Raw genomic sequence first — 26107 nt, forward strand, 5'->3', positions numbered from 1 at the left:
GCCCCACAACTGACAAACAAAAAACAAAAAAACAAAAACAGAAAACATAGAAAGTATATGGGTATAGTTGTACAAAAGAGTTTGAATTCCAGAAGTCAGTCATCAAAACTGACCAATTAGAAAGGAAATTAAAAAAAAAAACTAAAGCACTGTGTGCTTTTAATCTTAACAATGTTCCCTATAAGTGTTTATTGAAGCAACCTATTTTTGAAAGGCGTATCTTTCTATTCTATAGTAAAATTTGTGACTATTCCTAAATATTTAGTTGAATGTCTGCTTCAGGCATCTTTATTAATTCCTTTACAGCTTAGCAGAACTTTGTACATGGTAAGTATTTTAAAACTATGATGAATGATGCTCATCTCTCCAGGATTATATGGTTAAGGCAGGAAGAAAGGCATTGTGCAATTCTTAAAAACTAAAACAGTAGAACAGCAATCTTATGGCAATATGCTTTTGTAAACATTAATCACACCTGAGCATATTTGGTCTCTAGAGCCTTATTCAACATGCGAAGATGGTCATTCTGTAAACTGGTTTCAGTAAAACAATGTAGTTGCTCTTCTAGCTGTTTAACTTTTACCTATAGGGAAAACAGAAAATAAAATAAGCCTCATATATGCCAAAGTGTAGAAGGAGATGTCATGAATTTTGAAAAAATATACTGAAAACACTTGGAAAAACTTGCAAAAAAAAACCCCAATCCTGTTTTTCTAACTTTGCAAAGAACTCAAATCACAGCTAAAAAATTGGCTAGAGCTATGTATGTATGTATGTATGTATGAACGTATTTATTTACTTATTTTGGTACTCAGGCTGGAATCTAGGACCTTGCACCACGTGCTTTACCAGTTGAGTTACACTCCTAGCACTTCTGTGGTTTTGTTTCTGAACAGACATTCTCTTGCTTCCTCCTAGTAGCTGATATAACAGTCACGAACTATTACAACTAACTTAGTGGTGATGCTTTTTTTGGTGGTACTGGAATTTGAATTCAGGGTTCTACATTCATTAAGCAGGTGTTCTACCACTTGTTTCTTGGGCTGGCCTGGACACTAATCCTCATTTATGATTTCTGAGTAGAAGGAATGGCAGGTGTTTGCTACTATATTCAGTTCATTTATTGAGATGAGATCTTGCTATGTCCTAGATTGAAGCAATGTCCTGAGCAGCTTAGATTACAGACATACTCTACCAGGTCCAGTCTCCTGTCTCTCTCCATGCACTGTTAGAGGTTGAACTCATGAACTCATGGCCTTGCACTTGTCAGGACACTGTCAGGCAGAGGCTCTACCACCTGAGCCACACCTAACCCACTATTTGGTTTCTGTTGGTTATGAAAAAACCTAATGGACATGATTAATCAATATAAGTGAGATTTAATGGTTGATGCATTTCAATTTCAAATGCTACCTGTTGTTACAAAAAACTTTAAAAAATACAATTAGAATTATTAATGTTGAAGACATTCTTGTGTTTTACTAACAATTAGAAAAGTTGAATAAGCAGAATCTATGTTTGCTGTGTTTTATTTTAAAACTAATGGCTATAATATTTTTTTCTTTAAAGAAAATTATTGTGTGTGACAGACAAAATCATTTATACTCACAAATCTGAATTTCTATGTTTTCTTCTTATCTGTAGAAAACAAGCAATATCACTGAGCCCTATCCCTAAAACAGGAAAACTTTCACTCAAAAAGCAAGTGTTTTTATTTTTTAAAAAATACTGGTCTTCCTCCTATGGAATATCCCTGTTGTCACTGTATTTGATTTTGGTACCTTTGGGGAAGGGAAAGGGACAAACAAAATGCTGAAACAAGGACACAGGATGACCCATAGTATCAATGATACAAGACACTATGTTGGAAATGAACTTTACAACTTTGGGGAGGGGGGAGGAGTAGGAGAGAGAAGGGATAGTAGGAGAAAAACAAAGGAGGGGGTAACAATGTTCCCCAAGAAAGGTACTCATAAGCCAGGCACTGGTGGCTCATGCCTCTAATCCTAGCTATTCAGGAGGCTGAGATCTGAGGATCATGGTTCAAAGCCAGCCCAGTCAGGAAAGTCTGTGAGACTCTTCAATAAACCACTCAGAAAACCAGAAGTAGTGCTGTGGCTCAAGGGGTAGAGTGTTAGCCTTGAACTGAAGAGCTGAGAGACAGCGCCCCACACCCAGAGTTCAAGCCCCACGACCAAAAAAAAGAAAAGAAAAAAAAAGAAATGTACTCATTACCTTACTGATGTAACTGTACAGCATCCTTATAAGAAAATAAAATTTTTAAAAATGCTGTGGTTTGAACTGAGGGTCTCTTGATAGGCAGCTACTCTATCACAGGCTAGCCCTCAATTCAAATTTTTAAATTGATAAATGCTCATTTGTTTCTTCTCTCAATGTTTTTTCTTGTAGCCTAACTGTGACAGGCAAGCACATTTTTGGCCATAACTACTGGGCATTTTCAGAAACTGTTAAAATTTGATTACAAATGGTGAATTTATTTGAAAGGCTGCATGAAAGCTCATTGTGTCTCAGGAAATCTAGGTTCAATCAGCAGGGTCCTTTTTCCTTTTGTCAGTTTCTGTTACTTCTTTTCTATAATGTACAACATACAATATAAAATACATGCTGCTTCTTCCCAAAGCAGCAGTAAAAATTAATCATGGTTTTCAATAAAGATCAGAATTAAAATGATGTTTCATGAAGGGAAGCATTAATTCAACAATTACTCACATTCTAACTTAAACAACTGCTGCTAACCCATAAAACCCATGGGAAAATGGACTGCATTTGAATCTAAAAAGCAGGTTGGTATCTTTTCAAGTAAAGCAAAGTCCTAATTCCAAACTATATCCTCAGATAATCTGCTGTATTCGTCCAGCCTCTAAGTACACAGTAAAAAGAAGTGGAACTCATCAAATGGCATGTGATTATTCATAAAGCAAGTTGATTTTTCTATTGAGATTCTCATTTGGTAGATATTCCAAATCAGCAAGGTATGGTGGCTCAAGCCTGGAAATCCTAGATACCTGGGGGGCAGCCATTGGGATATTGGGCTCAAGTCTAGCCTGGGCAAAAAGAAACAGTTCATGAAACTCCATCTTGACCAATGGCTGGGCATGGTAGTATTCATTTTCCATCCTAGCAATGAGAAGCAGCACAAATAGGAAGACTGTAGTTCAGGACATCCTAGGCAATAAACCAAGACCCTACCTTGAAACCTCCTACACAAAACTCCTACACAAAAGGGGGTTTGTAGAGTGTCTCAATGGGTAGAGTGCCTGCCTAGCAAGCTTGAGTTCAAACCTTAGTACTGTTTCCCACTCCACCCTAAGAAATTCTACCTCTGGATATGCAAAATGGGCAAGAACACAGAAGGACAAGTCAGAAGCAAATATTACTGATTTTCAGAGGCCTGGTAGGTACTAGAGATACTAAATGCTATCTATCTCATATCTCCGAGCAGTTTCTATAACTAGCTTATCAGACAGTCTTGAGAATAGCAGTTATTTAGGTCAAGATCATATCTTCATATTCTTTCACACACAGAACACGTACATGCATGCAGCAATGTGTCCATATTCAATGTTATACATAGATAATTATACCTAAATGCACTATTGCTTATAGGGAAGATTAAAAAGTAGATGAGTAGTAGACCAATAGCTTTATCTTTTATTAGTTAGTAACAGGCTATTCCACAAGCATGGCTTAAATCACCTACCTTTCAAGTTACTTGCTGTTTTTGGTTTTCTATGCTATCCAATTCTAAGGTCTATCTCTTGAGCAGATCAGGAGAGGTTAATACTGACCTGTTTGCAAGCCTCTAGTGAGCTTACTTATCAAATCAGCTCCAGAGTCACCAAGTCTAAGAAGATTTTTTTCTTCTTATTCAGAGATTCCCTAAATAGCTAGTATGGCCTTGCACTCAAGATTCTCCTGCCTCAGCATCCCAAGTGCTGGAATTATAGACATTGCCACCATGACCAGATGAATCAGGTCTATTAACTTCTAGGATTCTAACCTATTTGCTTCTAGTCATAGGGATTTTTCTCTTTGTATTTTATGTGAAATTTTAAACAGAAAAAAGAATCTTCTTATTATGGACATTCAAATGCCTAAATTCTAAATTCTGTCTCTGACTTTTTTTTAACTTGAGTGGTACATATCCACTTATCATTCTCATACAGATTCATCAACCTAATATTTTCTAGGATGCATTTCAAAGTAATTGGAAAACATAACACCTCCTAGTGTTGGGTGTGTAAGTAGGCAAAGTCATGTCAGTGCAGGTTTTCTACTCTGTGCATACCACAGGACAAACAGATAGCAAAAGAACAGTGTCATCACATTCTCCCACATACTATTGTCTGCAAAGATAATTTTCAGTTACTTATTTTTATCTATGTGCTATAAAAATCATTTAAAAAAAGTGCATAGCAGCACTACATTCATGGACTGGTCATGCTTAAAATCATTATCACAAAGCTTCAAAAAGTAACAGATGCCAGGCACCAGTGGCTCGTGCCTGTAATCCTAGCTATTCAGGAGGTTGAGATATGAGGATCACAGTTCAGAGCCAGCCTGGGCAGGAAAGCCCGTGAAACCCTTATCTCCAATAAACCATCAGAAAACTGGAAGTGGCGTTGTGGTTCAAGTGGTAGAGCACTAGCCTTGAGATGAATTGCTGAGGGACAGCACCAAGACCCAGAGTTCAAGCCGCACGACTTACAAAACAAAACAAAGAGTAACAGAGTCACAGATTTAGGGTTCAGCATTGTATTATTGGTGTGCCACTTGGATATTAGGGGAATGATAAGCTATAAATTAGTAATGACAGAACTAGGTCCTTTTAAAATCTAACAATATTTAATTAATAACTAATACTTTCAAATGAGACACAATAAAATTATGGAGATAAATCTCATACCTGGAGTTTTCCTTTTTCATAGGCCAGTTTATTTTTACTCTCAGTAATTGTTCCCAAGATCTTTTCTACTTTCCGCTGGGCAAGCTGATAAAGGGAACACAGATATCTTCTTGGTAGAGGAAAGAATAACTATTTCCTCTAAAATAAGTATTACTATCTCTATTATTTTTTAGCAATAAGTTGAGTGATAGTTTGGGTCTGGAATGTTCCCCAAAGGTTCATGAGTTAAAGGCCACTGGATAATAATGGGAGGTAGTGGAGCCTTTAGGAAGTGGGATCTAGTGGAAGGAAGTTAAATCCTTTGGAGGGGATATTAGGGCCCCAGTCTCTTCCCTCTCTCTTTTTGCTTCCCAGCTACCATGACGTGAGTGGCTCCTCTGCCACATACAAATTACCTTGCCATAGGCCCCAAAGCAACGGTGAAAGTAACCAGACTGAAATCTCCAAAACTGAAAGCCAAAATAAATCTTTTTCCCTTTAAGTTGATTACATCAGGTATTTTATTACAGTAATGGAAAGCTAACACAAAGAGTAAGCACAAAAGGCTTTCCAAAAGGTACTTTTTTGCAGATCTGTGAATCCAGTCTAGTATCTTGCACATGCTAGGCAAGTGCTCTATCCACCAAACTACACCTAAAATCTAAAATTGTTTGAGCTTACCAGCTAGTGGGAACTATCAAAAAAAATAAAAATCCAGTGTGATATTGGAATCCTATATTTTATAAGCAGAATATCAGCCGGAGATTTTATTCAGAACATGACATGCGGCAAAGCCTTTAAGGAACAATATGTTGAATTTATTGTTTAACTTCAAGTCATTAAAACTCAATTGCATGGGAATTATATTTTTGTTTGGTACTACTATTTGGAAGTATATGTTTAAAACCCCTAAAAATAAGTGGGAAATACACATCATACAAGGGGAAATAGTCATTCAACTTGAGCTCATAATAGGAACCTTTCTACTTTTGCATCTTTCTTTCTGAGGTTCTTTGCATAGTTGCCTGTGGTAGTGGACTTAAAACATATCCACACTATAGACTAAAATTAAAACACTAAACCTAAAAATTAGGAAATGTAAAAGAGAAAAAAGAATAATTTTTATTCATGTGAACCTAATGCTAGCTTTTGTGAAAAGTAGGTGGCATTCAATATGGCAATACTTTCAGCCTGGCAAGATAAACTTGACCCTCATTTGCCTCATTCATTAAAATGCGTTTTAAAGCATTAAATGAGCCAGTGGCTCATGCCTGTAATCCTAGCTACTCAGGAGGCTGAGATCTGAGGATCATGAATTCAAAGCCAGCCTAAGCAGGAAAAGCTGTGAAACTCTACCTCCAATAAACTACCAGAAAACCGAAGTGGTGTTATGGCTCATGTGGTAGAGCTCTAGCCTGAACTGAAGAGCTGAGGGACAGCGCTCAGGCCCAGAGTTCAAACCCCCCCATTATCGGAAAAAAATTATTATTAAGTATTAGATAAGAGAGTGGAAGAAGGGTATTTGCTGTTCTTACATTATTTAGAGTGAAGGCAGAAGCAATAAATGGCTCAATTTCTAATCACTGTGATAATTATTCTGATCCGGATATGCACAGTAGGCTATGGAAACCCCACAGACAGGGAAGATCCCAAAATGCTGCAGGTCATGAGAGGTGAAGAACCTACTCAGATCACGGAGCAAATGGAGGTAGAAGCTGAAACCAGGTCTATATAAATTCAAGTCTATGGGCACTTTCTCAAACGTATACCTACAAAAATCAATGATGGATAATACTAGAAAGTACCACCTTATTCTTTATTAAGAATTTCAAGTTTTAACTTTCAAAGAACAAAAATGAATGGTCAGCATTGATTGACAACAGGTTTAAGGATACTGCAAAACTAAAAAATCAATCTTGACATCTTACTTGACATCAGACTCATTCCAGCCTGGCTTGGTCAGATAAGCTTCTAGGTGGAGACAGAACTGCAAACCAAAGTTGAGGGGAATTATAAGCAGATTTTAAGAGATCTGATGAGCAGGTTAGAATCAACTTTGACTAAAAATCACTGTCAAGACCTGTCAAAGTCACTGGTAGGATAAAATCATAGGTCTGCTCACTGACAGTCGGTTCAGAAAAGGCCTAGGGAGACAGAAATGGGGTCTTCCAGAGGCATCAGAATGAAACTATTAGATAAATTCAGCTGAAGCTTAGCCTATAAGCAAAGAACAAAGCTGTATCTTTAACCTTGAGATAAGGGAGGATTGGTCTGAAATCATAGCAGGACTTACAGCTAACTGATTCTGTCACACAAGCCCTGAGATCATAGCAGGACTTACAGCTAACTGATTCTGTCACACAAGCCCTGAGATCATTGCAGGACTTACAGCTAACTGATTCTGTCACACAAGCAGTGCTTACAAATCTCCTCTCTCCAGAATAGTCCAGATACTAAGACCTTAACACGTTAGATGTCTGCTACATGCTTTATATGCATTAACTTATTTGATCCTAAACAAGTTCTAATAATTATATTATCATCCTCATTTTGACAAATTAAGAAACTGAAGCTATGAGAGATTAAAGATCATACCAAATTCAACCAAAATTGAAGCCTAGAAAATATCATTCAAAAGCTGTGAGAATATAAGATTTAGATTTAGTCTTTGTAATTCTTCAGTTAGTTTAATTAACAGTTTACTACAGGGTTTGAAAGTTTAATCAACAGTTTACCACAGGATTTGAAAGAATTTAGCTTAGATTAAGAAAGGAACATCAAAGGGCCTCCCATGAAATTTTCAAAATTTATTCTCTTGTTATAAAACAATAATTCTTTTTCAAGTACTGCAACAAAAACACAGAAAGATCATTCGTTTCCTAAAACAATGATCATTTCTTTCAATTCCCTTCACTTGGATGTTTTTAGTTCTAATATTTATTTGTAATGCATGTCACATAGCTTTTAAAAATCTGACTTATTAATGATAGTCCAATGAGAGAACTAATTTCTTCTTTTATAATTTATGGAAGAGGAAATATTTTAGAACATTGGATATGTTTGTATGGAGTCACTTTGTAGCTAGTTTCTTTCTTTCTTTGGTCAGTTGTGGGGCTTGAATTCAGGGCCTGGGCACTATTCCTGAGCCTCTTGGTGTTGAAAGTTAGTGCTCTACCATTTGAGCCACAGTACCAATTCTGGTTTATGAGTGTCTTCTTAGAGATGAGTCTCATGGGGACTTTTCTGCCCAGGCTGGCTTTGAACTGCAGTCCTCAGATCTCAGCTTCCTGAGTAGCTTACAGGCATGAGCCACCAGCGCTGGGCTTTGTAATTAGTTTCTTAAATAATCTATTGTTCAAATTTTTGCAAGGATCTGTGCTATATTTATCCTGAGTAATTTGGGACTTATGATACACAAAGAAAACCTATCTCCTGACTTCTGATACAGGTTTCTATTTTTTCAAGCTCATTAATCATTACTTCCAACTTTAGACTGACCTTTTTATACCCACCCCATGGTAATCAGAAGTGGCTTGTTGAAATTCAAGGGAAGCCACTTGATCTGCCAGATACTTATTTTCTTCCACAAGAATATGCAGGTTTTGGTTTAATGCATTTAAATCTACCTTTTAAAAACAAAAAGAGAAAAGAAACTGTGAGATCCAAAAATGTGATTTATAAAATGAAAATTGTACAGTGGAAGGTAGCTCATGCAAAAGTTCTGCCTGTAAATGTAGGCATTTACAGATAGTTCTATGCTGTTCTAAATGATTTATTTTTATTTTCCATTTTTCAGCTAATCTTGTCTTTAGCAGGAGGGTTACAGCAAATAGTACAGTTCACCTTTATTAACAATTGAAGTCTTTCTGGTACTTGATATTTGCTTTAATTCAATATAGAAATTATCTTTCAATTTATGACACAGCAATAGGCTCCACAGATAAAATAATGTAGTTGAACTCTATCCCATACCATATACAAACTTAACTAAAATTCAAAGACCTATAGTTTTTATGTAAACCTACACATTTTTAAGAAAAAAATTAGGTGTTAATAGGAATTAACTGTATGACCTTGGGTTAGGCAATAGTTTCTCAATAGAATCGGCAACCAGAGATAAAACAGATAAGTAGATTTAAAATTTTTAAAGTTTTATGCATGAAAGGAAATTACAAGTGTAAAACAGCATCCCCAACATTGGAGTAAATAGCTATAGATCATCTATCTGATAAAAGTCTAGTACACCTATATAAAGAATTCTTCTCCCTCTATTACTTTCTTTTTTGGGGGGGGAGGGGATTCTGGTCGTGGGGCCTGATCTCTGGGCCTGGGTGCTGTCCCTCAGCTCTTCAGCTCAAGGCTAGTGCTCTACTACTTGAGCCACAGCGCCACTTCCGGGTTTTTTCTTATGTGGTGCTGAGGAATCGAACCCAGGGCTTTGAGCATGCAAGGCAAATGCTCTACCACTGAGCCACCTTCCCAACCCTCTTCTACCTCTATAATAAAAAGACAATCCTTTTTAAAATGGGCAAAATATCTGAATAGACATTTCTCAAAAGAGAATATACAAATGTCCATTAAGCATATAAAATGTTTAACATCATTAGACAAAGATACAACAAAAAAATACTCTAGGCAATATCACTAATGAACATAGTGATAGAAATTTACAATAAAATACTACCAAGAAAAAAGCCAAAAGCAAATAAAAAAGATAATGATCATGTAGAATTCATCTCAGTGATACAAGGATGGTTCAACATACACAAATCAATATGTGACATAACGCATCAACTTGAATGAAGAACAAAAAACTCTATGATTGTCTCAATAGATGCAGAAAAGCATCTATTGATAAGATTCAATATCTCTTTGCAAAAAACAGATCTCAAGAAATTAGATGTAGGAAGAATATAACTCAAGCAAGTACATATACAGCCTATTGTGAATTGCAGCAATATTCCCCATAGCCAAGATATAGAATCAGTCCAGATGATCACTCATTGATGGATGAGTGATCAAGAATATGTGGCATGTTATACACAATGGAATTTTATTCATCCACTAGAAAAATGATATTGTATCATTTATAAGGAAAAAATTAGAAAAATTATATTAAGCCAGACATAGAGAAACAAAGGTTGTATGATTTTGCTCATTTGTGGTAGATAGAATGTGCCTATAAATCCACAAGTAAATACATTGGGTGATATACAAATGGTTACAAATGAATTAACTGAAGTAAATGGATTCTATGGAAAGCTCAAATAGTGTAATTTTTTTTTAGAACAACCAAGTCAAAGCCCCCAAAAATCAGCACCAGCAAATAGGTACATGGAGTCAAGAGGAATTGGAATATATGAAGAGGGCTGGGAGAGAATGCAGTCAAGAAATCATGGTAGCCATGCCTGTAATCTTAGCTACTCAGGAGACGGAGCTGAGGATCATTGTTCAAAGCCAGCCAGGGCAGGAAAGTTTGTGAGACTTTTATCTCCAGTTAACATGGCCCTGTGGCTCAAGTGATAGAGCTCTTGGCTTGAGCTGAAGAGCTGAGGGGTACTCATAAACTGCATTGTTAAATAACATCTCCTTTGTACAACTACTTAAAAATAATAAAAATGGGATTACAGTTACAAACATAAGGTAATGAGTTGAACATTGTTACCACCTCCCTTGTTTTTTCCCATTTCCCCTTTTCCCATCCCCCATTCCTCCCCCCAAGTTGTAACGTTCATTTCCAAGATAGTGTCTTATGAGTATCACTGTTGCATTGGTTCACCCTTGACCTTTGTATCACCATTTTGTTGTTCCTCTTCCCTTCCCTAAATCAGATAAATGTATATAGCTATAAGACACAGGGTACTAAAATCAAAACAGTGACAATCGGGAATAAACCAAAGGAAAAAAAAGAAAAAGAAATAACTTCACACAGTACTTACAACAAAGAAAAAAACCCTTGTTCCATATCTTGGAGTTGATTTTCATATGTACATAGCTATTGAGCTATTGTCATCATTCTTATTTAAAATAGTATTGGAAGTCAGTAAGAAATTAGGCAAGAGAAAAAAGGGTCACTCAAACTGAAAAGAAAAATGTTATCCATGTTTTTAATGTAGAAAAACCTAAGTCATCAAAAAGCTGTTAGAACTGATGGATAAATCTAGTATAGTTGCAGAATACAAAATGAATATAAAAAGTACCACTTTTATACATAATTGATAAACTTCATGAAAAAGAAATCAAGAAAGAATAGCTGCAAGAAACAATTAGGGATAAATTTAAGGATGCAAAAGAGATCTCTTCGATGAAAATTAGAAAATACTGCTGATTTCTAAAATACACAAAAATATAGAAAGATGTCCCATGTTCATGAATTGGAGGAATTAATATTGCTAAAAAAAAGAACGTTATAGCCAAAGTAATATATAGAATCAATAAAATCCTCACTAAAATGCCAATGACTTTCCCTATAGAAACTGCAAAAATAATTCATATGGAATCCCAAAAGCTTTAAAATAGTCAAGCAACCTAAGAGAAAGAAAGATAAAAGAAGAAGCTGGGGGCATCATGATACCTGACTTTAAAACATACTGCAATATAGTAAACCAAACTAGAACTGACATGGCCTACAATCTAACATATAGATCAAGGGAACTAAATAACATATCCAGAAATCACTCTCCATATTAATTTTGACAAGGCATCAAAAACAAACAGCAGAGAAAGGACAGTATCATCAATAAATGGTCTTGACAAATAGAATCTACATAAGCAAAAAGAATGAGGCTGTATCTTTGCCTCTTACTATTGCAAAAATCCAATCAAAACAGACCAGAGACTTAAAATGTAAAATCTGAAATGGCAAAAGTATTGCAAAAAAATCCCAAACAAATGGGAATCACTTCAAGAGAAGTATTTATTTTGGATAGGACCCCAAAGACACAGGAAATATATAAAAATAGGCAAATGGTATTATATCTGTTCAGCAAAGGAAATAAAATTCAGAAAACTTATAGCTTATCTATCTATCTATGCACTAGCTAGCTATATGACTCCAAGAAAGATGAATCATATACCAAAGAGATAAATTCTGTGTGTGTATTTGTATGTGTTTGTGCAGTCTGAGAGTTTGAGCTCAGGGCCTAGGTGCTATCCCTGAGCTTTTTAGCTCAAGGCTAGTGCTCTACCACTTGAATCACAGCTTTCTTGTATTTTTTTTGGGGGGGGGAGGTTAGTTTATTGGAGATAAGAGTCTCACAGACTTTCCTTCCTAGGCTGGCTTTGAACTGTGATCTTCAGATCTCAACCTCTGGGTTGCTAGGATCACAGGTGGAAGTCATTGCTACCCAGCTGACATTCCATCTTTATTATAGCACTATCCACAGCAGCCAAGAAACAAAATAATCTATGTATCCATCAGATGATAAATGGATAAAGAAAACATGTATCCAGTGGAATATTATTCAAGATCAAAGTGAATAAACCTGTCATTCACAGCAGCATGAATGGAACTGGAAAGTCATATTGTTAAAGTGAAAGAAACTAGACACAGAAAAGACAAAGACTACATATTCTCACTCATTTGTGGAAACTGTCACTCTCATAGAAGAATGAAATGGATTCACAGCCACTACAACCTGGGAGAGGAAAAAGGGAGAAAGAAGAGAAAGAAGTTAAATAAGAGACACCAAAACACAGCTATAGAGGAGGAATGAGTTTTGATTTTCTAAAGCATGTGTAGGGTAACTATAGGTTAAAATAATCTAATGATTTATTTCAAAATGTCTAGAGATTTTCAACACAAGAGAATGATTAATATTTTAGATTCTAAGCTCGGGCCTATTAATCTAGCTACTCAGGAGACACATCTGGAAGATCATGGTTCAAGTCTAGTCTGGGCAGAAAAAAATGTGTTAGGCTCCATCTCCAAAATAACCAGCAAAGAGCCAAACTAGAGGTGTGGCTAAAGTGCTTTGGACATCAGTGAAGCAAGAAAGCCAAGTAAGCACAAGGCTCTGAGTTTAAACTCTTGCCCGCCACCAAAAAACCAAACAAACCAATGCTGAATAAAGAGATGGCATGCTTAATAACTTATTTAATCTTTATACACTGTACCCTTATTTAATCATTATGCACTATATACATGTATTAAATTACCAAAATGTAACCCATAAAATGTACAAATATTATGTTCCAGTTAATGAAAAAATGTTTAAAAAGAAAAGGATACCTTGAAGGCAAAGTGGCAACTTCCTGTAGGTATTAAGGAAACGGAGTTAACCATTTTTGAAGAGAACAGCAGTGTCAGCCATCCTCTCTTTGCCTTTTCCAGATGCATGAGCTCAGTCTCAGAGGACTTCCTGGCTAAACTGCTTAGTGAACACTAGGGCCAGAAGCTGGGATGACTCACTGGCAAACCCTGAATACTCAACAAGTAAAGGCCGTACTTGCTGCTGCAGTGAAGGGATGCTCTAAGAAGTCAGCTTCATAGCTCCTTTCCTTCCCTGCACATCGCGTTAGTGAACAGAATCTTGCATTTTCTCGTTAACATAAACTGATACAGTAGGCAGCAATCCAAGGAGAAACAAAACACAGTGAAATATTGAGAAATAAAATGTAGAATACCTTGTTGTTAGCTAATTCCTTTTCCAAATTGTATTTTTCTTGTGCTGTTTCTTTTTCTGTTTTATTAATCTGCCCAGGGGAGGGAGAAAAATGGGTCAGTTTTACAGGGGCTGACAGGCTTACTCTAGCACATACATCCTACATGTCAATACCTACACTGCAGAGATAGCAAATCCTCTCAGAAAAGGGGCCAAGCAGGAGTTTCTGAGGCAGAGCAGACTTCACAAATAGCCCTGCAATTAGAAAGATACGTCTGCATGTCAGGCTCTGCTGGTTCCCTCCTGACTAGGCAGACGGGGCTGTTCCCCCTTAACCTCCACTGTCCCATAATATTTCAGGGGAAATAAATTTAAATGTACTGAGCACTGGTGATTCACGCCTGTAAACCTAGATACTCAGGAGGCTGAGATCTGAGGACTGAAGTTTGAAGTCAGCCTGGACAGCAAAGTTTGGAAAAACTCAGCTACAATTAACCAGGTGGAAGTGGAGCTGTGGCTCAAATGGTAGAGGTTCCATCTTTGAGTAAAAAAACTAAGGGACAGAGCCTATATCCCAGTTCAAGCCCCAGAATAAACTCTCTCTCTCTCTCTCTCTCTCTCTCTCTCTCACACACACACACACACACACACACACACACACACTCACACTCTCTCTCTCTCTCTCTCTCTCTCTCTCTCTCTCTCTCTCTCTCTCTCTCTCTCAATCTGATCCTCGACCCCTCAACTAGCAGAAGGATGTGTGTATTATTGGGTAGCATATTCACAAATGCTGTAGAAGGATATTTGGTAGAGACTGGCATAGACCTTTTCACATATTGAAGCTACCTAGAAATTTCTTGACGGGGTAACTCAGACAAACTACATCTGGATTTTATTTCTCTTGTTCTTTAATCTTTGAATATAATCTTAAAACATAACCATCACATCATCATCAGAAGGTAGTGTAAATCTGCTTCTACCTACCTCTCTCTGAAATCTTTCCTTATCCTCTAGCAGAGACTTCTTCTCTTGCATTGATGCTTCAAGTTCGCTTCGCAATCTGGCAATTGTTGATTCTAGCAGCTCTTTCTGAGTATTTGCCTTTTTCTCAGCATCCCGTGCTTTCTGGATGCACTGGTTATGCTCAAGGATTAAATGGTCCCTGCAGGAATAGAACAATGACACATGACAAACAGATGAGAAGTGACTGAATGTCCTTATGGAATACAATTTTTGCCTAAGAGTGGTTAGGAAAATGTTCCTTGAGGTAAAACCTTTATCTTTGTGTCTGTCCCTGCAAATGCAGAATTAAATATTAAGTTGAAAAATACAAGTACCACTAGACACTATGCTGGAAATTAACTATACAAGTTGATGGGGTAGGAGGAGGAGGAAAACTGGGAGAAAACAAGGGAGAAGGTGACACTGTTCAAAAAGAAATTTACTCATTACCTGACTTATGAAACTGTGTCCCCTCTGTATATCACCTTTATAATAAAATTTTTAAAAATAAGTGCAAGAACAAAAGATGCACAGGAATTGTCCTACAGTAAACTTACAGATGTGTCTGGAGTTGGGCTTTCTCATTTAGAACAGTCTGCAGTTCACTTGTGATGCTGGCATGGGCTGCATCCCGCAGTAAGTTCTGTTCTTGAAATGTCTGTGCCATGTTCTGCTCTACCTGAGTGTGAGGGTTGATAATGAGAACCGAGAAGACATTTGATAGGCTAACAAGATAACAAAATACAAGTGTTTTTTTCCATAGATAATGTCCCTTAAAAAAACTTATTTTGCCCAGCACCGGTAGCTCATGCCTGTAATCCTAGCTACTTAGGAGGCTGAGAGCTGAAGATTGTGGTTCGAAGCCAGCACAGGCAGAAAAGTCCCCGTGAGACTTTTATCTCCAATTAAAAACTCAAAAACCAGAAGTGTGGCTGTGGTTCAAAGTGGTAGAGCTGTAGCCTTGTAAAAGAGCTCAAGGACAGCACCCAGATCCTAGATATTGTCTTAGACTATATTCAGATACTGTTGCAGTAGTAAAACTGTAACTGTTTCACACAATTTACTTTCTCTGCCTCACCATTTTGGAGCCATTAAAACAGAACATTTTTATATATACCCATTTCTACTATAATTCACAAAGTTTCTGCAAACCCTGCATTGAGAATTACCTTTGTAAATACATTTTAGTTAACTTCTCTAAACTTTATTGTTCTTACAGGTAAAATAAGTATAATCAGTAACCTTTCATGGAGCAGATGATAAGAAAACATAGAATCCTAGGTAAATGCTAACACACACATGGTACATGAACACACACAGAGGAGCTATTATTATGATAATCTGTTTAGTGTTGATGTAACAAAACTTGAAAAGAAAAAATTCTCCTTTCTAGTCAGGACAATCAAGCTCCTACATGAAAGTTTTAATATAAATAGAATTTCAAATAGTTGGAGATAAAGTGCTTTCTTAAGAGATTGGAGTAAGCAAATTTCAAAGTAGAGGAAAATATACATACTTTAGAGTCAGCTGTAAGTAGACTCTGTAAATATAACAATGGGAGAGGTAATTACTTTCCTAAAGTAATGATATTTGAGAAAAGGCATTAAAATACAATAAATGTAAGGCCAAATCACTCCTCTGATGTGAAAGTGAAAGATTACCAAGAAATAACTCAGTGAAACTTTGGGATTCATTGGTAAAACATTTTACTAATCCAGTTGGCCATGTACATTTTCTCAGTCAGGCTGGCTTCACATTGCCTCTGTCAGAAGTTCACTAGCATCAGGTGAATACCTGCATAATAGCTTGATGGTCAGCAGTAACCCTGGCATTTTCCATCTTTACAGACTGAAGTATGCTGCTCAGCTCTAAACATTTTCTACTCAGTTGGTCATTCAAAACCTGAGACAACAAATATATATTTATCAAGTCAAAAGTCTTTGGGAATTATTTATGTATCATTATTTTATGCCCATAATTTAGTTGATTTATCCCCAATTAATATTTTACAAAATACCTTCAAATGTTTGAAACAAGATTTATTGATTTAGTGGAGTAATTGAGGCTTATGGATTTCTACTGACCTGTTTGTCACAATTCTGAACCCAAATCATTTAGGTCCAAGACCTGTGTTGGATGGAATATTCTGTATAGGTGCCTAGTTAATATTGCAGAAAGTGATTTCCATAGTTACATCATGTGCCTTCAGAAATATTTGGCTGATAACAGAAAAAAACCCAAGTTGTTCCACCACCAATGATAATATTTATAAAAGCAAAATATAGGTGAGTTTACCATCATACTATTAATCCTTCAGAATGAGTAATAACCTTTGGGCTACAAATCTGTCATTTAGTAACTTTTGATATTCTGGAATTTGCTTCTTGTGAAAAATATTCACCTTCGTAATTGTTTTTGCATGGTACATTTGTCAAGCAGCTTATGTTTTAATAAACAAGTTTTTCAAGAATAAAGACACATCACTCTAAAGGAACAACAGAAAAAATAATGAGAAGGAAAATGAATAATCTGGTAAGTCTATAAGTGTGATAGAATAGCTATGAACACAGTCAGGGTTTTGGGGGAGTCAGATTATTGAACTCAAAGTCCCAACTCTGCCACTTGTTAGCTATAAAACCTTTGTGTATATCAGTTTTATTATCTTTTAAATGAAAACAATGGTGTCTATTCCATAGGACAATTACAAAGATTACAATTTGTTAGTAATTGGAAGTGCTTAAAATTATGCCTAGAATGTGGAATGGGTTCAGTAAAAATGTCAACTATTAGAATAGGTAGAGTGGTAAGAGTCATAGTTATCGTTTTATAATAGGAGACACTTATTGTCGCATTTATTATAAACAAGGCACAGAAACACCATAATCCTAATGTAATTAAATTGTAGAAACAGAGAAGTTATTTTTAGTAATAAACTCTATCTCACTGAACTCTCTGATAATTAATTTGTTTGCCTGCATATTTGGTGAATTTTTTCAATACTTATCCATATATTAATATAAAGTATCAATTAAGTTGACAGGACCGTGGTTAAATCTAAAGACAATGGTTATATCCACCTCCAAAATGTAGCAACCATTAAGTTCCTACTGTACTATTTGCTGCTAAAGATATAAAGTATAAGACAAGAGACTTTGCCATTTAATGGCCAAAGTTCATGGTGAAAGGTAGTGATTTATATATTCAATTACTACACAAGAAAGCAAACAAAGGCAAAGTATAACCAGGTATGCAATTTAGTGACAATTCTTGTACACTACTGTGTCACAGGAATTGGGAGAATGATCAGAACTGTGCTTAATTTATAATAATGCTTCAGAGGTAAAGAAGATCTTATGGAAATAAAAACTGAAAGAGAGTTCCGGGAAGATGGCGGAGGAGAAGCTGGAATCTGAACAAGCTCTTGCATAGAAAGCAGTTTCAGAGTTCCAGTGAACAGTCCCAAGCCAGAGAATCACACCAAGTGTGCCATCACAGGACAGAGAGTTAGTCAAGAGAGGGGAAGCCAAGCAGACACATCTGATCGCTTGCCAGCAGCTGCCGCTGTGGCGGCAGGGTCGCGGTGGCGACCACCGCCGCGGGGTCATACCTGAGACACAGTCCGGGACTAAGGAGCCAGACGCAGCGGACGAGCGGATTCTACTCAACCCCAGCAAGAACCGACAAGGAGCGGACAACTTCATCCTGCACTTTGCAGACCAGAGACGACCCAGGATCCAAGACTCGGCGTGAGTAGAAGCCCTACGTCCTCACTCCTTCTCAGGGAGCAGAGGAGGGAAGGCCACCCCTCCCCGCCCAGCACCGGTGATCTCCATCTTGGATACCGACAAAGCTCGGAGGAGCAGCTAGCTCCAGCTCAGGCCTTGGAATAAAACGAGTCATTTAGCAGGTCACAAGAACTTAACGGCGAAGTGACCTCACAGACTCAGTTCCATCCAGGGAAAAGTCACCCAGCTCAGGCGCCAGCCATTGGAGTGGCTCTCCTCACCGGGTAACCAGAGCCAGAGGCTGCCCCTCCCTCTAGCAGCCACCACAATCAATTGAAAAACAGAAACCGTGAGAATGGCTCCAGGCTGGATGCTGTGAGTTTTTTTTCACAAAATAGCCCCAGGGAAAAGCTACTGTTTGTTGAAAGGCCTCAACTCTACCCAGAACCTAGCCTCATCACTGCATCCCCCTCTTTTGTGATTCTCAAAGCAGATCACCCTCCCAGTAAACTAACCTGGGAGGGGGATCTCAAAATCTTGGGTAAAGCAGAGCATTTTTCTGCCTGTTCCAACAAACTGACTTAAGAAACCAATCAAGCCACAGGACCTCAAGCTGACCAGAGACTCCAACAAGACTCTGGTTACAGACAAAAGGGAGATACAGGATTCTTCCCACCCCTCCCAAAAAAAAAAAAAAATCAAAGAACTTTTTTTTTTCTTCTTCTTCTTTTCTTTTTTTTTTTTTTGTTTTTTGTTACCTTATATATATAAAAAAATTTTTTTCCTTTTCTAAAACTTTTATTAATCTTTAATTTTTGCCTCTTCTGAAAAAATAATTGTTTTCCAGTAACTTTTTTTTTTCCTCTTATAATTTTTATTTTAGGAATACGTGAATGTGTGTTTTCCTTTCTTTTCTTGTCTTCTTTCTCTTTTTCTTTCATTCTTAATTATCTTTTTGTTTTTTGTCTAGCTCTACTGAACTTCTGATCTTTTCTTCTCACTTTCCTATCCTTTCCACCTTTTCCTCTCTTTTGTTCTTCTTTATGTGACTTAACTCTTGTCCTGCACATCCTCAGATAAACCCGTAGTTAACTAGTAGACCCTATCCCCCATTGTGTACACACTTAATCCACAAACTTATTACTCAATTCAAAACCTCTGAGACTTAAATTCATTAATAGCAGTACTACCTCTTTATACCTATATAATATTTTAAGCATTTTTTTAAAGTTTTTCACATCTCCTCTATGTCCCTCCCTTTCTCTCAACATATTCACATTCCTCTCTAAATAGATGGTCTTTGAATCTCTATAATAATTAATTTTTACGTTTCTATTTTTTTTCTGGTCTCTTTTCATTCCCCTTTCCCTTTCTTCTTTTTCTCTCTCTCTCTACTTGCATCCTACCCAACCTATTTCCTGCATTGTGATTAGGACATAGTTAACTCTCCCTGTGCCTCCCCACACCAATCTATTCCTATTTTTTACCCACATCTCTCCCTAACCCTAATAATTTCTGGTTTTCCAAATTCTTCTCTGCGGTTCGAAGTCCTTTAACATATAGTTGTTTGATGTCGAATAGATGTATCTGTTGAACTAGATTGTATCTGTAGACTATTGACTGTACAAATGCAAACTTTGATTGATGGTTGCCTTAAGATAGTGTTCTAGCACAAAACTGGTGCTATCTTCATCTCAAATGGGCAGAGTAAGCCGGAAAAACACAAGAAAAATGGCAAATTCGGGTATCTCAATTCCCAATCTTGATAATCAGGGGTTAAAACAGATAATGAATAATCCAGAGGAGAGTTCCCAAATAGCTCTACAAACACTGCTGGCAAACATGATAAATGAGAAGTTTGACAACTTACAAAGGACTCTGTATGAGCGTGATAGGGAGAGAGAGGAGGCATCCCAGAAGTTTATACAGGAATATCATAAGCGTGAGGAAGCTACTCAAAAACTGATACAGGATTTGCGTGAACAACTTGAGAATACTCAAAGAGAAAGGGAGGAATGGCGTGAGCAGGCTGAGAACACTCAAAGAGAACTGCAGGAATCCCACGAACGGGAGGAAGCTAATCAAAGAGTAATACAGGAATTGAGAGACCAGGTAGAGAATACACAAAGATCACTAAAGGCATTCATGGAATCCATTAACAAAGAGCTGAAGGAAGTCAGGGAGACCACAAAGGGAATGCCGAATGGAACCCAACAGAAGGAATGGGAGTCCAAAGAAACCATAACCAATCAACTAAGTGATTTGAGGACAAACACTGAACACCAAATTAAGGAAGCAAAGAAATTCATACAAGACCTAAAACAGAGCTTCAACAAAGAACTTGAAGCCATCAAAGCTGACCAATTAGAAGGAAAAGAGATAAAAAACAAAGTAGAGAGTCTTGACAGCAGGTTAGACCATGCAGAAGATCGAATCTCAGGGATTGAAGACAGCCTAGATATTATAGAGAAAGAACATACAACCATCCAAGACAAGTCCAAGAAATATGATAGATCTAGCCAACACCTGGAAGACACCATCAGAAGGCCTAATCTAAGGATAATGGGTGTAGAGGAGCACCTAGAAACAGAAGTTAATGGTCTAGGAAATTTGTTTAACAGGATCCTAGCAGAGAACTTCCCAAACATGCAAAAAGATAGGCCTGTCCAGATACAAGAAGCCTTTAGAACCCCAAATAGACCAGACCAGAATAGGACATCCCACCGCCACATTATAATCCACACAGGATCAACTCAGAACAAGGAAAAGATCCTTAAAGCTGTCAGAGAGAAAAGGGTAATCACTTATAAAGGGAAACCAATTAGAATCACCTCAGATTTCTCAGCAGAGACAATCAAAGCAAGAAGAGCCTGGAATGATGTATGCCATGCCCTAAAAACAAACAACTATCAACCAAGAATACTGTACCCAGCTAAACTCTCCTTCATAACTGAAGGCCAAATAAAAACCTTCCATAGCAAAGAAAAATTGAAACAATACATCTCCACCAAACCAGCCCTACAAAAGATTCTTAAAGATGTCCTACACATAGAAAACCAACAAGACCGCAATAAAGGCCAAGAAACTGTACCCAAACTGAGAATCCAAGAACCATAGGAAGAACCCAGTTTTCGCAGCCCCCAAGAAGGTAGATAACATGGCAGGAACTCCCAAATACCTCTCAGTCCTATCTCTTAACGTTAACGGACTGAACTCTCCAATTAAGCGACATAGACTGTGTAGTTGGATTAAAAAACAAGACCCTTCTATCTGCTGCCTGCAGGAGTCACATCTTGCCCGTAAAAACAAACACATTTTCAATGTTAAAGGCTGGAACAAAATCTACCAAGCAAACGGACCCCATAAACAGGCGGGAGTTGCAATCCTAATATCAGATAAAATAGACTTCAAATTAAAATTCGTGAGAAGAGATAAAGAAGGTCGCTACATACTAATTAAAGGATCTCTTCTTCAGGAGGATATTATAATCCTAAATATCTATTCGCCAAACAATGGAGCACCCAAATTTATCAAAGAAACACTACTTTCCCTCAAATCCCATATAGATCCAAAGACATTAATTGTTGGGGATTTTAACACACCACTCTCCCCACTAGATAGATCAACTCGGCAAAAACTCAACAGAGAAACCACAGATCTAAACAGCTGCATAGATCAACTAGACTTAACAGACATCTACCGAACATTTCACCCAGCAGCATCAGAATACATGTTTTTCTCAGCAGCACATGGAACGTTTTCTAAAATAGACCACATTTTAGGCCACAAAGCAAACTTGTCTAAATTCAGAAACATTGAAGTTATACCTTGCATTCTCTCTGACCACAAGGGAATAAAATTAGAACTCAACACCAAAAGCCACCAAAGAAAGTCCGGTATCACATGGAGGCTGAACAACACACTGCTGAATCATGAGTGGGTCATGGAAGAGATTAGAAAGGAAATTCAAATCTTCATGCTATTCAACAAAAATGAACACACAAAATACCAGCTCCTCTGGGACACAGCAAAGGCAGTACTCAGAGGCAAGTTTATAGCTCTGAGCTCCTACATCAACAAATTGGAGAGATCTGAAACTAACAATTTAATGACACATTTAAACCTCCTTGAAAAAGAGCAGCAAGATAAACCCCAATCCAGTAGACGGAAAGAAATAATCAAAATTAAATCAGAATTAAATGAATTAGAATCCAAAAAAACTATAGAAAGAATCAACAAAACAAAGAGTTGGTTCTTCGAAAAACTTAACAAAATTGACAGACCCTTAGCAAATCTTATCAGAAAAAGAAGAGAACACACCCAAATTAATAAACTCAGAGATGAGAATGGAAACATCACCACGGAAACAACCAAGATTCAGAACATTATAAGGGAATACTTCTCAAAACTTTATGCTAATAAGTTTGAGAACTTGACAGAAATGGACCTCTTCCTAGCAAATATTGACATGCCAAAACTAAACCAAGATGAGTTAAACTATCTTAACAGGCCCATATCAAGCATTGAAATAGAAACAGCAATAAGAGACCTCCCAGCTAAGAAAAGCCCAGGACCAGATGGTTTTACAGTGGAATTTTACAAGGCCTTCAAAGCAGAGCTCACACCAATTCTCCTCTAACTCTTCAATGAAATTGAAAGAGAAAGCTCACTACCGAACACATTCTACGAAGCCATCATAACCCTCATCCCAAAACCAGGCAGGGACTCATCAAAGAAAGAGAACTATAGACCCATTTCTTTGATGAACATTGATGCAAAACTTCTCAACAAAATTTTGGCCAACCGACTTCAACAATTCATCCAAAAAATCATACACCACGACCAAACAGGATTCATTTCAGGGATGCAAAGCTGGTTCAATATACGCAAATCAATTAATATTATTCATCACATCAACAGGAGCAAGAATAAGAACCACATGGTTATCTCAATAGACACAGAAAAAGCATTCGACAAGATCCAACACCCCTTCATGATGAAGGTTTTGGAAAAATTAGGAATCCATGGAACATTCCTCAATACAATAAAGGCTGTATATGACAAACCTACAGCCAGCATTATACTCAATGGTGAAAAACTAAAGCCATTTCCTCTTAACTCAGGAACAAGACAAGGATGCCCACTCTCTCCACTTCTCTTCAATCTATTATTAGAATGCCTAGCTACAGCAATAAGACAAGATGCAGACATAAAGGGGATCCAAATAGGGAAAGAAGAAATAAAACTCTCCCTCTTTGCAGATGACATGATCTTGTATTTAAAGAATCCCATAGACTCCACTCCCAAATTACTCAAGCTGATTCAAAGCTTTGGCAAAGTAGCAGGTTATAAAATTAACCCCCAAAAATCAATGGCTTTTCTGTATGCCAACAATGAGAAAAGTGTGGCTGAAATTAGGAAAGCAACTCCATTCATAATAGCCCCACAAAAAATAAAATACCTAGGAATTAACTAAAGAAGTGAAGGACCTCTATGATGAAAACTTTAAAATCTTGAAAAAGGAAATCAACACAGAACTTAAAAAATGGCAAAACCTCCCATGCTCCTGGATTGGAAAGATTAACATCATGAAAATGGCAATACTTCCCAAGGCTATCTACAAATTCAACGCAATACCTATCAAAATTCCACCCTCATTCTTCCAGGAAATAGAAGAGGCAATCCAAAAATTCATATGGAACAATAAAAGACCCCGAATAGCAAAAACGCTCCTCAACGGAAAGAACACTGCTGGAGGAATATCAATACCAAATTTCAAACTACTATAAAGCCATAGTAATCAAAACAGCTTGGTATTGGCATAAGAACAGACCTCAGGACCAATGGAATAGAATTGAAAACCCAGAAATGAACCTACAGACCTATAGCCATCTAATCTTCGATAAGGGAGCTAAAACAATAGAATGGAAGACAGACAGCCTCTTCAGTAAATGGTGCTGGCAAAACTGGTTAACTACATGTAGAAAACTAAAGCTAGATCCTTATATATCACCCTGCACCAGAATCAACTCCAAATGGATCAAAGACCTTGAACTCAAAGCAGACACTCTGAAAACATTACAGGATGGAATAGGAGAAACCCTAGGTCTCCTTGGCTCAGGCCAAAATTTTCTGAATAGAGACCCGGAAACACAACAAATCAAAGAAAGGTTGGACAAATGGGATTGCATAAGGTTGCAGAGCTTCTGCAGGGCAAATGACATAGCTAGCAAGATCAATAGAAAGCCCACGGATTGGGAGAAGATCTTTACTAGCCATACAACGGACAAGGGTCTCATATCTAAAATATACTTGGAACTCAAAAAATTAAACCACCCAACAACAAATCCTCAAAGAAACAACTGTCCAATAAGTAAGTGGGCGAAAGACTTAAAGAGAAGCTTCTCTGAAGAAGAAAGAAGGATGGCCAATAGACACATGAAGAAATGTTCAACATCCCTAGCCATAAAAGAAATGCAAATCAAAACAACATTGAGATATCACCTCACTCCAGTTAGAACAGCAAAAATCAAGAACTCTAACAACAACAGATGCTGGAGGGAATGTGGACAGAAAGGAACCTTACTTCATTGTTGGTGGGAATGTAAACTTGTTCAACCACTTTGGAAAGCAGTATGGAGGTTCCTCAAAAGACTTCACATAGAACTCCCCTATGACCCAGCAATCCCACTTTTGGGCATTTACCCTAATGTTTACAAACAAGACCACACTAAAGCTACCAGCACAACTATGTTTATTGCAGCATTATTTACCATAGCTAAGATATGGAACCAACCCAGATGCCCCTCAGTAGATGAATGGATCAAGAAAATGTGGTATATATACACAATGGAATTCTATGCCTCCATCAGAAAGAATGACATTTCCCCATTTGTTAGGAAATGGAAAGGCTTGGAAAAAATTATATTAAGTGAAGTAAGCCAGGCCCAAAGAAACATAGGTCCCATGGTTTCCCTTATTTGCAATATCTAGTATAGGTATGAGTCAAGCAGAAAAAGTCAGATAATGTGATGTTAGGAAAACGAACCCTCAAATATGTATTTTAATGTTTTTGTTTCTTTCATGCATGTGTTTCTAACACATTTATAAGATTATTTCTTTATTGCTTTGTATGTCCCTCCCCCACAGTGTAACCCCCGCTTTCACTATATTTGATGTCAGTATAACATGTGGAGGAGATGGGGACAAACAAGTCGTTTAAGGATTCAGGTGGACCTGTTACAACAATGAGAAGTACAAAATGTCATGTCAAAACCAGCTTTACAATGTCGGTGGGGGGGGGGGGGGAGGGGGGGTATGATTGGGTGGGGGGAGGGGGGAGGCTGGGAAGGGAGGTGAAGGGTAAACAAAGGAGGAGGCTGCAATGCTTGGTAAGAAATGTATGCATTATCCTGCCCATGTAATTGTAACCCCTCTGTACAGTATGTTCTCAAAATAAAATTAAATAAAATAAAAATAAAAACTGAAGTATCAGAGATGAACTTGTATAATCAGGATTTACCTTTATTCTTTTTTAAAAACTAAACAATAGGAATTTATTTTTCTCAATGCTGGATACTAGTTATATCAGATCAAGGTGTCGGGGGGTTGGGCTTCTCCTGTGCCCTTTCTATACCTTGATTCTTTAATTGAACAAAATTAAATAGTATCTAAAAACCAGTGAAGATTTACCTGTGTTTTTTCTGATACTTCACGAAGTATAATTATTTCAGACCTCAAATATGCATTTTCTTCATTTTTGTTTTTGAGAGTTATTTGTACTTCCTATTGGAGAAAATGTAATTACTTTCTTTTCCACAGGTACAAGGTATTATATGTATCTTTATGAAAATATCTGCTGAGTATCTAGC

General features: G+C 37.3%; 1 protein-coding gene across 1 annotated transcript in view; it reads right to left on the reverse strand.

Moving 5' to 3' along the window:
* The window catches only part of Ccdc150 (coiled-coil domain containing 150), a 77064-nt gene that overhangs the window by 29716 nt on the left and 21241 nt on the right, over positions 1-26107 (reverse strand). Inside the window, 8 exon segments of the mRNA XM_042688381.1 lie at positions 476-583; positions 4928-5011; positions 8419-8532; positions 13532-13600; positions 14494-14671; positions 15069-15190; positions 16306-16413; positions 25929-26021. Of these exon segments, the coding sequence (XP_042544315.1) occupies positions 476-583; positions 4928-5011; positions 8419-8532; positions 13532-13600; positions 14494-14671; positions 15069-15190; positions 16306-16413; positions 25929-26021 (876 nt within the window).

The sequence above is a fragment of the Dipodomys spectabilis genome, unplaced genomic scaffold (genome assembly GCF_019054845.1).
Source record: "Dipodomys spectabilis isolate Male_0828 unplaced genomic scaffold, ASM1905484v1 ptg000115l, whole genome shotgun sequence".
NCBI classification, from domain to species: Eukaryota; Metazoa; Chordata; class Mammalia; order Rodentia; family Heteromyidae; genus Dipodomys; species Dipodomys spectabilis.